Source organism: Ostrinia furnacalis, unplaced genomic scaffold (assembly GCF_004193835.3).
Source record: "Ostrinia furnacalis isolate ACB-3 unplaced genomic scaffold, ASM419383v2 OfSCF1268, whole genome shotgun sequence".
Taxonomy (NCBI): domain Eukaryota; kingdom Metazoa; phylum Arthropoda; class Insecta; order Lepidoptera; family Crambidae; genus Ostrinia; species Ostrinia furnacalis.
This window is the reverse complement of record NW_021131507.1, coordinates 1,103,738-1,120,854: the sequence shown is the minus strand read 5'-3', so window position 1 is coordinate 1,120,854 and position 17,117 is coordinate 1,103,738. Positions and strand designations below refer to the sequence as shown.

The 17,117-nt window shown below is 39.0% G+C and overlaps 1 protein-coding gene across 1 annotated transcript; it reads left to right on the top strand.

Moving 5' to 3' along the window:
* The first annotated feature begins 906 nt into the window (after positions 1-906).
* LOC114352189 (uncharacterized) lies at positions 907-15,870 on the top strand. The gene is made up of 9 exons (XM_028303693.1): positions 907-1,083; positions 1,202-1,346; positions 1,744-1,896; positions 8,019-8,170; positions 8,435-8,543; positions 9,935-10,050; positions 10,505-10,610; positions 14,703-14,835; positions 14,962-15,870. The coding sequence occupies exons 1-9, from the start codon at positions 929-931 to the stop codon at positions 15,672-15,674; spliced, it is 1,782 nt and encodes a 593-aa protein (XP_028159494.1). The 5' UTR covers positions 907-928; the 3' UTR covers positions 15,675-15,870.
* Positions 15,871-17,117: the final 1,247 nt, after the last annotated feature.

Here is a 17,117-nt window from a genome sequence, read left to right as displayed (position 1 = left end):
CCAATGATAGACCTTGATATAGTTCCAAAATACTGGACTGTCCTGTCGATGACATTGACAGTGGGGCGCCACCGTCAATACCGGATCGCTAGTTCCGATTTTTGCCATGTTGGAAACCATATAGTTGAACGATGGTAGCGCCCCCCTGTCATTGAGTTTGGCGGGACAGTTCAGCGTGGGTCATCTATATAGATGACCCATGCATAGGACAGTTCAGTATTTTGGAACTATATGTCCGAATTCAGCGTGGGTCATCTATAGTAGAACAAAATAGTGATGTTGTCACTTGCTTGTATATCATGTGGGTCATCTATATTGCCATACAAAGCACAGATAAGACAGAGCCCCGATTACGGTAACTTTTAACGTCTACAATCCAGACACGCTTCATCGATTCTGCGATACGATTGGTCAAAACAGCTGACGTACGCTGTTGAACGACCAATCGTATCGCAGAATCGAGAAGCGTGTCTGGATTGGAAACGTTAAAAAAAGTTACCGAAAATCGGGCAGGGTTTTGCTGGTAACAGTAGATGCTAGTTTCTGGTATTTTCCTCAGACCAAGGTATTTTCCCACAATATCTGTGGTTTTAACCAATATTCCCCTATGGTGGTTTCAAGACCATTCAGTATCACCATAAATTCGACAGAATTCAGACTGGCTTAAAATGGCTTGTTCCCAGAGCCGTAAAACGTACGTATAAAAAAAATTTATTAGGTTTGACATTTAATTTCATTTAATTTTACATATTTTGTAAACATGATTTTGAGTGTATATGTTACGGCTAAAGATAGTTGTGAACATAAACTTAAGTTTAGCCGGCTAAACTTAAGTTTATCTTCGAGAAGCAGTTAAAGTTCGATAGCATGTTAGTTTGCGTCGTGATATTCCATCTTTAGNTATACATATTATAAAAAGCTTATTAAAATGAATTGTTGCATTTCTGGATGTATCAACAAATCAAGAACACCTTTAAACAAATCAAAAGGTGTAAAATTTTATTATTTTCCTAAGAATAATATTTACAAGCCATGGATATGTGAAAAACGGCAAGAGTGGATAAAAGCTGTAAAGAAACACACGTAAGTACTACAAAACTCATTGAGATTTAAAAGCATTTAGTACCTAATTACCAATGTTATTATTAGTGAAAATATCTCTTTATAGGTAAACATAACCTTTAAATCTGTTTATTTACAGCAAATGTCCGAAGAATTGGCTTCCAACTGATAGTACAAGAATATGCAGTGAACACTTCATTGGCAACAAAAAATCTGACAATGCTAAACATCCATCATATGTTCCTACAATTTTTCCTGGTGCAGAAAACAATCGACACAAAAAGGTTAAAATGTTACAAAGATTTTAGAGATATCAACGTTGTCTGCAACAACCATTATTTTCACGTCGTAAACATTTTAAATTTTGTTCCGAGCAATTTATTGTAGTTATCGTCTCATTTTGCTCATTTTGTTTTTTCTTCTACAACACTTGGCCAGCCTCGAAGAGCTTTTGTGATTTGGATCTATTTTGGCCATGCTGACAATCATTATTTATGAGTCTGATTGTAATTTTAATCATATTGAGTGTTTTGTGTCTTGTTTACATATTTCCATAGTTGACACCACAGCACAGAACGATGGCAGACCTTATAAATTTCTTAAAATGTCCGTATAGCGTCTCAACTCTCGAATAAGTGCTGCCACCTATAGATACTGCATGTTCCCATTGTTTAATTTCAGATGGTTCAAAATGAAAGAACTTATACCCGAGAAGAACTTCTCGAAGCTGTACGACTAGTCGAGCAAAAAAAGTTGAATAGTTATGCTGCTGCTGAGCAATTTAGGATACCTCGGTTAATAATTGCAGATCATATCTACTACAGAGAAAAACAGGTAAATCCTGGAAAAGATTCTGTATTTTTAACCGATTTCAATAAATGGGGAGGATTTTTTGATGTATGTACACCGATTACGCCCTGGTTTCTGATCCGATTTTCGAGATTCTTCTTTTGACCGTTGCAGACTAGGTGCCATTTGGTCCCTTAAAAATTATTTAGTTAGGTTAAGTAGTTTTTATTTTATAAGCAAAAATGTATGACAAATGAAAATAAACAACAAGGAAACCTAGGTACTATTGGGAACGTGCGAAGTGGGTGGAAGGGGTAAAGAAAACGATCGTTGCGCTCGTCGCGGCGCAAATGTGTAACAAAAAGGGCAAGGGAAGCAAACAAACCTGTCTTGTCATTGTCAATGTTGTTTTGAAATTTAAAATGGGTCATTATTGTTGTTGCGTCGTAGATTGCAAAAATAACAGCAGAAATAGCCAGTGCAAATTTTATGTTTTTCCCAAAGCGTCCTGGAAATTAGACCAAAGATCTAAATGGATAGCTGCTGTAAAAAGGATAAAGTAAGTGATTAGTTATAACCTAAAATTGCAATATTGATCAAATCAATTTGATTTGCTTTGTTTTTTTACACGATAATAATTGAGTACCTAATTATTGTTTTAGTGTTGATGGATCGCCATGGTCTCCAAAACCCGACGACAAAATTTGCAGTGAACATTTTATAGGAGGTAAAAAATCAGATGCACAAGCAAGTCCGAGTTATGTTCCCACGATTTTCCCTAAAGTATATCGACAGCGAAAGATCAATGAGCCACATGCATTAGCTAGATATACACGCCTGACAAAACGAAGAAACACACATGTTGCTGACACCACAATACAAGTCTCGGATACTACAACAAATGAAATTATAATGGAAGAAGGAAATGAATTACATCCAACTCAACCCCCTCTGGTCAACCGAGGATGTCAAATTTTTTTTTTCCCTGAAATAAATGTAAGGGATACAACCTTCATTTGCAATACATTTATTTACACTGATCGCTGTGATGCTGAAATTCAAGTAGATATAGCAACAACTTCAAGGATTGTCACGACAAATACTTCGAAAACAAAGGATAAAAACTAGAGATGAAACGGATATCCGGTAACTATCCGGTAGGCCGGATATCCGGCCTAAATTTACTATCCGGCCGGATACCGGATAGTGACTCACTATCCGGCCGGATACCGGATATTAAAAATCTACGACAATTTCCTATTAATAAAATGAAATACATTAATCTTTGAGGTAAATATCAATAAAATGGCTTATAATAATGACGGCTTTTATTTAAAGTCCAAAAAGTTACAAAAAAAAGTCATATTAAGGCCTTTCAAACAACTAATTTCTTATTCTGAACTATTCACTCTAATGACAAATAACTACATAAATAGTAAATATGTATCTGTTAATGTCGAAATATTTCCAAATAAAATAGGCGATCTTTTTTTTATTACAAGCTTTATATTGACTTCACTTGTTAGTATTAGTGATGTACAAGACTCGAGGCGTCGAGTCCTATTTTTGAAGCCTCGAGGCGGAATGGCAAAGCTGAGTGAGCTCGGTAGGCTCGGTGCCCCGAGCTTAGCCGAGCTGCGAGCTCTCTGAGCGATGCCTCGAGGCTTCAAAAAAGCTCGAGCCTTCAAAAGAGCTCGAACCTTCGAAAGAGCTCGAACCTTCGAAAGAGATCGAACCTTCGAAAGAGCTCGAACCTTCAAATTAAATAAAAAAATAAAAAAAACATCACCTACATTGATTTTTATTATAAGATTTTAATAGGCATTATTTGATTTGTGTCCTTTTGTAAAAAACGTTTTTCAAATATGTATTTTATTGTAGGTATCAACTGAATTCCTGCAGTTTTATTGAATAGAACGATCTTAACACAAAAGTTAACTGGGCATTCAAAAAGGCTCGAGCTTTCAAAAAGGCTCGAGTTCTAAAAAGGCTCGAGCTTTGCGAAAGAATCCAAGCTTCATACAAACGAGGCGAGCCCCTAAAAAGGCTCGAACTCTAAAAAAGACTTCCGAGTCATCGAACTTCATACAAACGAGGCGAGCCCTGTAAACCGACTCTGAGCTCTCAGCAAAAGGACTCGGAAGCCTCGAGCCTTATACATCACTAGTTAGTATATGTGGGACAAATCTTGCAACTGAAATTAAGACCAGTTCTCCTACACCGATTGAGCTGAAATTTGGTATACTTATGTAAGTACGATGACAATGCAATGTAATAGTACCATTGAGCTGGTCTGATGATGGAGTCAGGAGGTGGTCATAGGAACTCCTAAACGAAACGGCGGAAACTCATCGAGTTAGGGTTCGTTGGATTTGTCTTTTCGAGCACTTTGGTGCTAAATGATAACCTGGGCCCAGAGATTGAAAAACTAAAAAGTGTAAAATAAAATTATAATAAAAAAAAAACTTTTTTAAAATCAAGCTTTATTCTGAAATGCAGTTGTACTAAAACAAAAAAAATAATTGTATGCAAGGTTCAAAAAATTTCGAAAGCTTGTAGCGCATAACAGAAAAAAGAAGAAGGAATCCATGCGCGATACAAGCTTTCGAAATTTTTTGAACCTTGAAATTATTTTTTTCGTTTTAGTACAACTGCATTTCAGAATAATGATTTTAAAAAAGTTTTTTTTATTATAATTTTTTTCACTGATGGTCTCTGATGTCATGATACAGTTCAGTCAGATTACGCAGCAAGTAAACTAAATTAATTTTCGCTATTCAATCACACACTCACAATGGCATTGATTCGATTTTCGAAAAGTGTGACTATTTATAGTCTAGTCTACTAAATACTACTAATAGACCCACTGATCGCGTTCGAAGCACCTGTGCGGCGTTAAACTCGTCACGACATGCAACGAGACAATGGGCCAACTATCCGGTATCCGGCCAAACAACTATCCGTTTCATCTCTAATAAAAACTGTTGCATTGACAAAAAATAATTTCAATACCAGGTTACTGAAACAAAAAGCCAAGAATTTGTTGGTATTTTATGTGCTTAGATTAAATAACCTAAGTTTATATGGAACTACTAGATCTTACTGGTGTGTCATTTAGTAATTTCGAGTTTTTGTTATCAAAATTAACTGTGACCAAATGTACAGTTTTAATGAAAGATCACCTGCAAATTTTTTTAATGAAAATGTAAACTGGCTTAACATTTTCAGCATTGTGTTATTTGGTATACACAGGACTTCAATTTCACGAATATTTTATACTATCTTAAAAAATTTAGCTTCTGTGACCGCTGTGATTTACTGCAAAAGTTCTCATAGGAATAACTCCCAGCGGATTAATTTCATTCAAATCCAAAGTAGCGGGTGGGAGAAAAAGTGACCCACAAATTACTATCGAATCTGGTTTAATCTGGGGGCACGGCAGTGCCCCCACCAAGTCTAGCAAAAAAGCGGCACGGCCGTACCATCCTTTTCTCGAAGCAATTCAGGCCATTTTCGACCGCCTGTAACTTCGTTGTGGATAAAACTAGAAGGCTGAATTTTCATTAGCTTATGCAGGCATTGTAAAGACACGGTATATTTAAAATATATTGACTTGGCCATCGCATGAAAACACGTGTAAATTAAATTATTTAGTGCGATGGCCAAGTCAATAATTTATGTAAAACGTTAAAGATTTCCTGGCCTGGACTTGGTATTACATGGATCTCACAACTTTTTACCGTAGAACAACTGAGTTGCGAGACTTGGTTTTTTTGACAAGTATTGTTTTTGATGGGATTGATCTTTTAGAAGCTGGAGATGAAGTTTTGGCTGATAAAGGTTTTCCAGCAATTAAACAAGTTCTAGACGAAAGTGGTAAAAAAGTTAAAATTATTATGCCTCCATTTGTAGAAAAACATAGCGATTATCTCAAGAAGAAACTGAAAAGACTTATGACATTGCTCGAGTAAGAATACATGTCGATAAAATTATGCAAAGATTAAAAATATTCCGGGTACTCGATAAAGTACCTCATAATTTATTCAATTGTATTCATGATATTCTATATCTTTTTATCAAATTCCATTCAACGTACCATTTATTGTCTTTTAAAGTATATTTTATTTACTCTAATCAATAAAATTAAGAAAGCTGTTGTTATTTATTTTTTGACATAAATGCCCCATAAAGTTCCGTTGGCAGAGGGCACTAATGTGCACGTTCCCATCTAGAGAATCCTACAGTAGTTTACGAAACAATCTATTACAGACACTAAAAAGTAAAAAAAAAAAACAGTCATGCCACCCCGGCTGACCCCGGCCCTGTAAATGTATGTCACGCACGAGTATGGTAATAACTGATGATGGGTCATTTTTAAGTTTAAATTAAGGCCTATTCAGACCTAAGCGGTATTCGCTACCGTCTGCGGCAGAGAAACCCAGTGGGTATGCGGTAATAATACTGTTCAGACCTAAGCGGTATTCGCTACCGAGCGAAACCCGCGTGGTATGTACCTCTACCCACAGCGGCAGCGAATATCGCTCAGGTCGCTCTAGCCGCGATACTTGATAGTAAATACCTGAGCGAAACCCGCGCGGTATTTACAGCGGCAGCGAATATCGCTCAGGTTTGAATAGGCCTTTATGCTTTGATGGCGCGGTGGCGGCGGTTTTACTCGGTGCGTATGAACCTCAGATCATAGAAAGAGAATAGATATGAAGTCGCGCGTAACTACAACGAGAACCAGTGTCCCCACATTTCCCCCACCACAGCTCCCACACACACATTCAACTGTGTAAAAACAAAGCGACTGAGAGTCTACGACAACATGTGCAACCGGCTTAAAAGTGCTGTGATTGGCCAGAAGGCGTGCCTTATGGCCAATCAATGGCCGCGTGACGTGACGCACACTTTGAAAAAAGCAATTAGAGAGAAGAAAGATAAAATGGAGTCGATAAGATATCGATACTTTAAATCCTGGGGGCAAGGCTCGAAATTGGTTTAAAAAATGCTTGTATGAAAACCTTTTTATTATTATACGTTATTATTATGTTCTTTAACGATTTTTGCATAAAGGAGTCAGTTCCATTTTGTATGGACGAAAAACTCAGAATCAATTATTGGGACTAAATGAAGTTACCTTATATTAATTTACCCCAACCAAAGCTCAATGTCGTTATCGATGGAGTATAGAAGTTATAGACTGACAAAGTTTGTATGAAAAGTCATGGGTTAAGTAGGTACTTGCGATTTTTACCAGTATTTACAATATTGGTAATATATTATTATTTACTTTAATAATAATAACAGGATCACTGTAATTATTATTAACTACTATCGCGCATTAACTTTTTAATTATGGCGAAATTCGTACCGCCTATGTTTATCAAAAATAATGCCTATATTAGGCTTTCAACTAGCTCTTATAGTAATTACATAGTTGACAGTTACTAATCCCTTCTACTATTGTTATTGTTTTTGTAAAAACTTAAAAATCGCAAGCAACTCATGATTTTTTCATTCAAAATTAGAAAATAGAAAATAATAATTTACTTCTATTTATCGATAATAGGAAACCGTATTAGAACACGAGCCCTGCACTATGTTACGACCGGCACATGCGGCCGTACTGTGTATTTTCACGCGTCAGTGGATATCGGAAGAAATAAAATACATTGCGCAGTAGTTACGCATGACATAAAGTGGTTGCTAACTAAATCGTCAATGTACAACGTGTTTGAATTTTTATCACCACTAATTTCGATATCGCAGTAAATGTCACGGCACTGAATTCGTTCGTAAAAATGTTTAGTTTTTTTTATTTATAAGCAAAATACCAATGGATTTGCAATACTTACATGTGGTAAATGACTTCATTGTTCCTGTAGTTCTTCGTTTCACTTATGTTATTGCACGTTACGACGCATTATCCAACAATATCGGAGAACATTTCCTCAGTACGACTGAATCGCGACTAACCTGGCGTCGCGGCCGATGTTCGTTTCTGGGCATATCGCGGAGACACGCGCCACACCCCCGTTTCACATCTATTCCCTTCTATTATCTGAGGTATGAACAGTGCAAAGGCGCGGCGGCGGCGCGGCAGCGGCGTCGTGTGTAGGAGCGCTTAAACTATCAAGTGATCATAAAGTTATTCTTTGTTTCAGGAGAGTCTGAAGAGAAAATTTACGTCGACTGAACAAGAGCCTGTACAACCGGAGTTTGACTTTGATTTATTTGAGTCTGAGTTTGAGCCTAAGTCTGAGCCTGATTGTGAGTTACAGCGACAGTGTACACAATGCCAGGAAGTTTTATTAGGGTGAGTGTAACAACCATTTTACTTCTCTCGCTGTGCCTATCTATACTTAATTTGTAAGCTTCAATTTCCCGTTTTATTTAAGGTTCAAAACAATAAAATACCTTATTACCGTAAAATTTCCACGTTGATCGATTGGTAGCGGCCTGCGTCCAGCGCTTCCATGCTACCTTTACGATCAATCAACGTGGAAAGCATTAGGGGAGGCCTATGTTCAGCAGTGGACGTCCTATGGCTGAAATGATGATGATGACCGTAAAATTATAGGTTCGTGTTCTTGTGCGTGGAGTGTAACGCGCGCTCGTGCTCGGCGTGCGACGCGCGCGGGCTGCACGCGGCGCACCTCGTGCTGCGCGCGCCCGCCGCCCGCCCTGAGGTGAGCTCGCCGTCTACACTCTCCGTAGTCTACAAACCAATCTCTCATCTCTGTGCCAAACCTTCGTTTTCAATAGCGTAACATCTTTTCGTCCAAAATACCTCAGTGCTTGAAGACGAAAGTCTACAACTGTTACTTCGATAGTGAGTGTAGTGGAAGTTTATAAATGAAAAGAGTGGACTGTATGAAATTAATTATCTATTCGGTATAAATGGCAACACCAGATTTTGTATGGAAAGTGGCGTCTTTTTTTTTCGCGCGGCCATCGACCAAACTTTGTTTTTTGATTACAAAATAGTGTTATAAACCAAACTTACTATGACATGTATACCTCTAAACTCAGTCTGAACTGAGTTACGAGCATTAGAAGTTCGATGATTTTCATACAAGATTTGCTTTTTGTGCGCAAGTTTTGTAAGAAATTGCAACAAAATATTGCGCATTTTTTTTATTGCGCTGATTCTGCTCCATACTTATGTCTGGAGCCTTTAATGGATGGTATTGTTTGTTTACACATACAATCTCACTATTTTGTTGCAATTTCTTACAAAACTTTGCGCGCAAAAAGCAAATCTAGTATGAAAATCATCAAACTTCTAATGCTCGTAACTCAGTTCAGACTGAGTTTAGAGGTATACATGTCTTAGTAAGTTTGGTTTATTACACTATTTTGTAATCAAAAAACAAAGTTTGGTCGATGGCCGCACGAAAAAAAAAAGACGCCAATTTCCGGCAGTCTTTTACAATTTTATCGAGACCGTTTTGTGCAAGGTCGTTGAAGAGAGTGCGTCAGGATCGTCTTCTTAGATGTTCGCTCGCGAACCGAACATTGCTCGTTCGTTCGCCGAACGCTCGCCGCTCCCTCCGGTCACGCCGCCCGCGGGCAATGTCCGTGAGTGGACAACAACCAATGTGGTAACTTTAACCAGTGATGACTTAAGGCTCGGAAACGTGGCCTCTCACTATAGGCCTTATACAGAAGCTCAAAGTTGCACAGCGTGCTATGGAGAGGGCTATGCTCGGTGTTTCTTTACGAGATCAAATCAGAAATGAGGAGATCCGTAAACGAACTAAAGTCGCTGACATAACCCGACGGATTAGCAAGCTGAAGTGGCAATGGGCAGGGCACATAGTACGCAGAACCGACGGCCGATGGGGCAGCAAGGTTCTGGAATGGAGGCCGCGTACCGGAAAACGCAGCGTGAGACGTCCACCCATAAGGTGGACCGACAACATCATAAAGGTAGCAGGGAAGCGCTGGACGCAGGCCGCTACCAATCGATCAACATGGAAAGCATCGGGGAGGCCTATGTTCAGCAGTGGATGTCCTATGGCTGAAATGATGATGATGATGTTCTCAATAGCACTAATTTTCAATTTTCCACGTCCAGAGCGAGTTGGAGTTGGTGTTGAACAAAATTCGCGACGCGCTGTGTCTGGACGTTGAGGGAACTCAAACGAACCCGGACCAACCGGTTGGAGAGACACCCCAGGAAACGAAAGAAGAGTAAGTAGTAAAATTGAGTATTTGACACACAAAACATTTCAACTGGTAAAGTAAAAAAAAGACAATGTGCCAAAAGGCAAAAAAGTAGTCAAGTTGTATTCTTAGTTTTTGGTTCTAGTACCTAGTGTAGAATAGAACTACCGCCAATCTTTCCGTGGATGACAATAAAAGGCGACTAAGGCACAAATACGCAAACTTCAGTGGGTCTAGACAAAGTGCACATTAAAATCGCAAACCAGTAGAAAAGTGGTCGACATGCCTTTTTTTTGTTTTTCACAGATTCTATTTTCGATTCGAAAGTGCAACTTGTCTAGGGGGGCAGGGCAGGGCAGGCCTTTCAAGTCTCAACCAGAGAGGTTGTTCTCCTGCAGTGGAGATTAAATAACTTAATGATGATAGATAATGAATTAATGATGTTCCTATATCAATTAATTTTTTCGAATATTGTCAACAGCTATATCAAGATGGAGATAGAAACGGAAGAAGAGCAGCCTATTTGGCATGAGAGCGTGTCGGGTGCTCCTGCTAATACTGATGAAGAACCTGGTGTAGAGCATCAGGTAAGATACGCTGTTTCTCACCACAATTAAATAGTCGAGCAGCGGCGCACACTGGATCGAGCCCATACAAAGCGTTGGACATCACTTCCTTACTCAGTGTTTTTAAAATAAAATGAGATTGCGTCAACGTAGTAACTTCAAATTTTTACAGTGTAAGGTTGACAAGTTTATCTTTCTAATGTGATAGATTTTACTTATTAGATGGCAATTAATATAAGTGAAAAAAATTCTTAAAATGTAGTGATGAAAAACTTGTATTTATTGTTCAATTAAAAGCAAATACTCACTCATTTTGGTCCGTTTCCATATTTAAAGAGTCATAGTCTAACAATACTCTAAATTTATTCTCATTAAGTGTTAAAATTATTAAAGAAATATTTTTGTAAACGCCTGATTTTTCATTGCACACAATCACTTTGTTCGATTTTGTCGAGCTTGATTTCATATTCTGTTAACTGTTAGATACATAATCTAACAATACTCTAAATTTATTCTCATTAAGGCCATGATTTCCCAAATTGTCGATATTTGACCGATTTTGTTTGCAGATAGCTTCTAAATGAAAAGATATTTTAGCAAACAAAAAATTGTACGAGTAAGTTAATGTCTTTAACTAGGGCGACAACTTTTCCAAAACACGATATTGCATAGTTTGTCCGATAAAAAAAATCCCAAAGAAGTACGTCGACGGCTTTTTTGTTTTACTCTCATATATTCATTTTTAACATTTTACACTTAAAATATATACTAATAGATAGGACTTTGTATTTTCTAGGTCGACAACTTTTCAAACTTTTGTTATTGCGTCTTATTTAGTTACTATGTTGAAAAAATGTGAAAAAATCGGCCATGACGGCTTGGACAATCTTAATCAGTCGCGCGGTGGCGCTTACGGAGGATGGACGCGTGTCAGTTTTATTCCTGTGACAGTTCGCGACTTGTCAATATTTTTGACAAAATCGCCTCTGTCTGGCGGGTGGCGAGTCACAGTATAATAATATCAGTATTACTGGAGAAAGCTAAGAATTTTCAATCATGATACATAGTACATTTTCCAAAATAAAACCAATGAGTTAAAATTAATTTATTTATGGGAAATTGTGAGTCAAGCCTCTGATATAATAATATTTTAGGCTGTTTTTATACAGAAATAAATTTGTTTATTATTATTATTTTTCCACGGTATCTAACCTTGATTTTAAAACTAAGCCACGGGAATATAAAAGGCTTCTAAAGTTCTAATATACTAATTCGCCTTCTTTTAAATGCCACTTAACTATTCCAAAGAAAGCGTCAAATAAAGAACAATATTTATTATGACTTGTCCTCCTGATTTATATGTTACGGTAAATGTGATAAAAATTACGAGAACCAGTGTCCCCACATTTCCCCCACCACAGCTCCCACACACACATTCAACTGTGTAAAAACAAAGCGACTGAGAGTCTACGACAACATGTGCAACCGGCTTAAAAGTGCTGTGATTGGCCAGAAGGGGTGCCTTATGGCCAATCAATGGCCGCGTGACGTAATGCACACTTTGAAAATAGCAATTAGATAGATGAAAGATAAAATGGAGTCGATAAGATATCGATACTTTAAATCCTGGGGGCAAGGCTCGAAATTGGTTTAAAAAATGCTTGTATGAAAACCTTTTTATTATTATACGTTATGTTTATGTTCTTTAACGATTTTTGCATAAAGGAGTCAGTTCCATTTTGTATGGAAGAAAAACTCAGAATCAATTATTGGGACTAAATGAAGTTACCTTACATTAATTTACCCCAACCAAAGCTCAATGTCGTTATCGATGGAGTATAGAAGTTATAGACTGACAAAGTTTGTATGAAAAGTCATGGGTTAAGTAGGTACTTGCGATTTTTACCAGTATTTACAATATTGGTAATATATTATTATTTACTTTAATAATAATAACAGGATCACTGTAATTATTATTAACTACTATCGCGCATTAAAATTATCGCAACACTGAAGTTTATTAATAGGTACTTTAGAGATGGTACGATTATACAAACACCACTAGATTAAAGTTTACCAATCGTAAATACAATAATTGCTTCTTAAAATTAAGTTTTTATTTATTTTACTTTGCTTATACAACCCTGACGCTTGAGCTGTGAGGTAAATCAATTCTGAACACAAAAAAATTGCGTTCTTGTGAGCGTAGTAGTAAGGTGCGATTTCGAATGCACCATGTGCGTTGGATATTTTGCATTATTATTATTACCGTTAAAATGTCGGCATCTGATCCTACACAAAGGAGTGCAATTTCTGTTGCTACTATTATGTATTCTGTGCTATTAACTACGTTAGTACTTACCTGTGTTTATCTGAAGAGAGTGTATGCGAAAACAGCTCTAGTATCCTAGCTAAAGAACTAGCGCGATCTTTCATCGTGGTTTTTAATAATGCATACAAATCTCTATTTGACTTGAGGTTTTTCATTTTAATGAGTATTTTTACTGAATTGCACATGATAAACAACTCATAAACCAAAATAAACATCTTTGGTTTACCTGACATTATTTTAGTGTAACGAATTTTACCTAAGTTAATTTTGCTATGCGGAAAAATGAGGCGCTTTTATTTAGTTTTTTGTGATTTTCTCGAAAATATGGATGAATAAGGGTCTAAAAACTGAGTAATAATATCGCCCACGTTGTCATCTATCATCTCTCATTCATGGTTTGTTAAAGATCGCCCAAGATGTCAACTAAAACACGCAGTTTTCATTTAAAAAAATACCTTTTAAAAATACGTCAAAATAGCCAAGCTAGAAGTTTTTTAGGCACTCATTTTAACACACAGATTAAGATAAAGGTATAAGCTAATACATTAATAAGTAATAACATAAAACCAGTGAACGAAATTGGATAAATTGACAATACAAACAGAAGTCAGAAAATCCATGATTTTGACTTTGTTCACTTTACGGTCGCACCACATAACTATGATAGTAGATCATGACTTGATATTAGTGATATTTGATAGAATGAAGTCTCATCTTTCAATTTATATGCAAATCAATCTTGTTTTAAGTAGTTGCATTTAAAGCACCATGTCCAACACCTTGTATGGGCTCGATCCACCGTGCGGCGGGGATCGATCGATCCTAGGTCTTCGACCTTTTGGCCGGTTCGGGCGTCGAGCTTGTGCTCATGGCCCGTGCAGCATCTCGACTGGCTACTGCCAGTCGGTAGTTTTATCGTCGCTTAGGCGACGGACTGCCTGGGCTTCTACCTGGCACCACTGTCCCGCCCTCGGCGCGGTACCAGCCCACCGGGTGAGTCGACGTTGGTCGAGGCCCAGTGAACGACCAGCGAGCGGGCGGTTCCTGGATGCCAGGGAGCTTTCAGGCAGTCATATGTTTGCAGTAGGTGTTGGTGTTGTGTTGTCTTGATGAGGGCGTTGGGCCGTCACTATTCTGAAGCGGGGCTTCGGTGCTGTGACGGCTGGTGCGAAGACGGGTCTCGCAGGCGCAGCAGGCTGGGAGGTGTCGGCGTCCTCTGCTTCTGGCCGCAGGAGGTCCCGGGGGAGGGGGTGCTTCTGGCCGCTGTCGGATCGAACTCGCGTTCCTTGGATCACGAGTCGGCTAGTCTTACCCCTTCGCCTTTGACCAATGTGTGTTGCCAGTGATGATGTACGGATCTGAGACGTGGTTGCTTACTATGGGCCTCATAAGGAGGCTCAAGGTCACCCAAAGGGCGATGGAGCGGGCTATGCTCGGAATTTCCCTGCGTGATCGAATCAGAAATGAGGAGATCCGTAGAACCAGAGTAACTGACATAGCCCGCAGAATCGCTAAAATCAGCTTGGCCGGGGCACATAGCTCGTAGAGTTGACGGCCGCTGGGGCAAGAAAGTTCTTGAGTGGCGACCACGAGCCGGAAGACGTAGCGTGGACAGGCGCAGGACCGGTCTTTGTGGAAATCCTTGGGGGAGGCCTTTGTCCAGCAGTGGACGTCTTTCGGCTGAAACGAACGAATGAACGAACACCTTCGCCGTTCGGCTATCGTGGTTTCATATTTTATTTTTTATTGATCGATGTAATACTCTTGCTTATGCCTTGCAGTCTATGTCCTGGGCGGGACGGGACGCGAGCGGGGACGAGTCGGACTCCTCTTGCACGCTCACGGCGAGCACTCCTTCCGAGGACAGCTCCAGCGACGACGACCAGGCCCTTCTCGTGGCGCGCCCCACCAGGCCTGCCGCGCCTCCTACCAGGCCTGTCACGCCCCGCACCAGGCGTGCCGCGCCCCCCACCAGGCCTGTCACGCCCCGCACCAGGCGTGCCGCGCCCCCCACCAGGCATGCTGCGCCCCCCACCAGGCCTGCCGCGCCTCCTACCAGGCCTGCCGCGCCCCCCACCAGGCCTGCCGCGCCCCCCACCAGGCCTGCCGCGTCCTCCACCAGGCCTGCCGCGTCCTCCACCAGGCCTGCCAGGCCCCCCACCAGGCCTCCCTCGCCCCCCGGCAGGCCGCGCTTCACCGACGAAATGAACCGCTACATCGTCCAAATGTATTACAAGCTGAGCCAAACAGAAAAGGACCCAAAGAAAATATTCGCCCAGATGAAGCGAGCGTTTGCTGTCTCATTTCCACGCACAAAAGTCTACAGATCAAACTTGCAATCACAATTCTCAATTATTAATAAAAAAAAACTGTTGAGTGATCATGAGATTCAGATGATAAGGAATGATGTTTGCGACACAAAAACTGTGAATGAAAAAATGAATGTCAGCAAACTATTTACTGGCAAAGGAAGACAGTTGGACCTTATGACGGTTAGGTCTGAGACGGCAGAGACAAGTTCATCTATTAGTTCTAGCGAGAAGACAAGTGAAGTGAGTCCAACACCTATAGTGAGAACGATTGTAGTGCCATTACGAAAGCCAAGACGTGAAGTGATTGAAACCAGTCAGGAGTTTAAATTACCAAAGGCAATTCAGCAAGTGTGTACTGTTGTGACGGAACCCAGTGACCCAAAGTGTCCAGAACAGTTGAGTGCGGCTTTAGAAATAAGTGATTCATCTCAGCAGCACTAAAAATGTCAGACATTTGCATTAAGTTAAAATAAATACATACATTCTAGAATTTTGTCTGTGATACGTAATGCGTCGAAACTTATTACATTTGCTTAATATGTGAAATACTTATCAGGGTGTATCTCTAGTACCAATAGGTACCGTTACATTTTAAACAAAGATCATGGTTCTTGTCATATACAGGATGAAAAAAAACGATAAGTGACATCACTAGATTATTGTTTCCATCTTGTATTTTTTTAGTTTGAATGTTAAGGTAATTTGATAAATATGAATGATGGCTGTAAATTTAATAGATTGACTGAATTAAAATATAAATCAAAATATTTCAAGCATTTCTTTACTTTAAAGGAGCAGTAGAATACCAGCGTCTTCTATGCTACAATCAAACAATCGAAAATCACCACCACAATCCTACATTTACCCTTAACCCTGTGGGTCTAGACAAAGTGCACATTATAATCGCAAACCAGTCGAAAAGTTGTCGAAAAGACTTTTTTTTATGGAGTTTTGACGTTGACGGATTCTATTTTCGATTCGATCAAAAAGTGCATTTTGTCTATGCTGTGCAGAGCGGCGGAGCGATTAAGAGCGTTTACGTCTAGCGTGGCATGTCAAGTTTAGGTAATTTCGATGCTATTTTTATTCACACTAAAATAATTATGACTGTGTGCGTGTTCTCACGCTCTANCGAGCGACGTGACCTCACTCTAGAACGCCTCGAGGCGGACTGAATTTGAACGATTCGTGCGCGCCGATTTATAGTAGTTTTCAAATACTCATAGAAAAAAAATTACAATGAATTATTTTAAATTTCAAAGTAAATATTTTAGATAAGATATTCTTCTATTATATTATGCTATTTTTGTGGTGAATAAAGGAAGAATATTGGTAAAAAAATCACTTTGATTTTTGGGTATTTCACGTTCTTTTAATTTGTGATTTCTTAGTGTAAAATGCTTAAATATAAAAATTTTCTCAGATAACTATTTGCCCAAGGATCTATGCTATAGGATATATATGTTTGTTAAATCGTTTTCACAGTGTTTTTATAAAAATTTCAGCTTGTAAACTGACGCTAAAGTGGAAATTTACAAAACCTGTGTGGACTTATCTGGATAGAATTCTTAAATGCTATACTAATCGCAATATTTTCTCAATTAACTATTTAGACGACAAAATTGTCTAACTATTTATGCCTATTACATATTTGTAGTATTACTGGTTAACGATTGTAACGAGTTGAAAAAGTACTGTTTTTGCGCCAAACGGCGTAAACGCTCTTAAGACAGTACTATTGAAATAAAATCTACGTCTCTATCATTTACCTTGAAATGAAGTAATTATCCGTGGAACGTCTTTGGCTTCACCCTACAGCATTTGTATTAAGTGCAAAGCACAAAGGTATTAATAATATCGAAATCTCTAAAGACTCGCCTACCC

What these genes read in the sequence shown, in the direction of transcription:
- LOC114352189 (XM_028303693.1), top strand. Translation starts at nt 929, where the DNA reads ATGAATTGTTGCATTTCTGGATGTATCAACAAATCAAGAACACCTTTA. An exon ending in TCTACTACAGAGAAAAACAG is followed by an intron (nt 1,897 to 8,018) that starts GTAAATCCTGGA and finishes TCTTTGTTTCAG; the next exon opens with GAGAGTCTGAAGAGAAAATT. An exon ending in TGCCAGGAAGTTTTATTAGG is followed by an intron (nt 8,171 to 8,434) that starts GTGAGTGTAACA and finishes GTAAAATTATAG; the next exon opens with GTTCGTGTTCTTGTGCGTGG.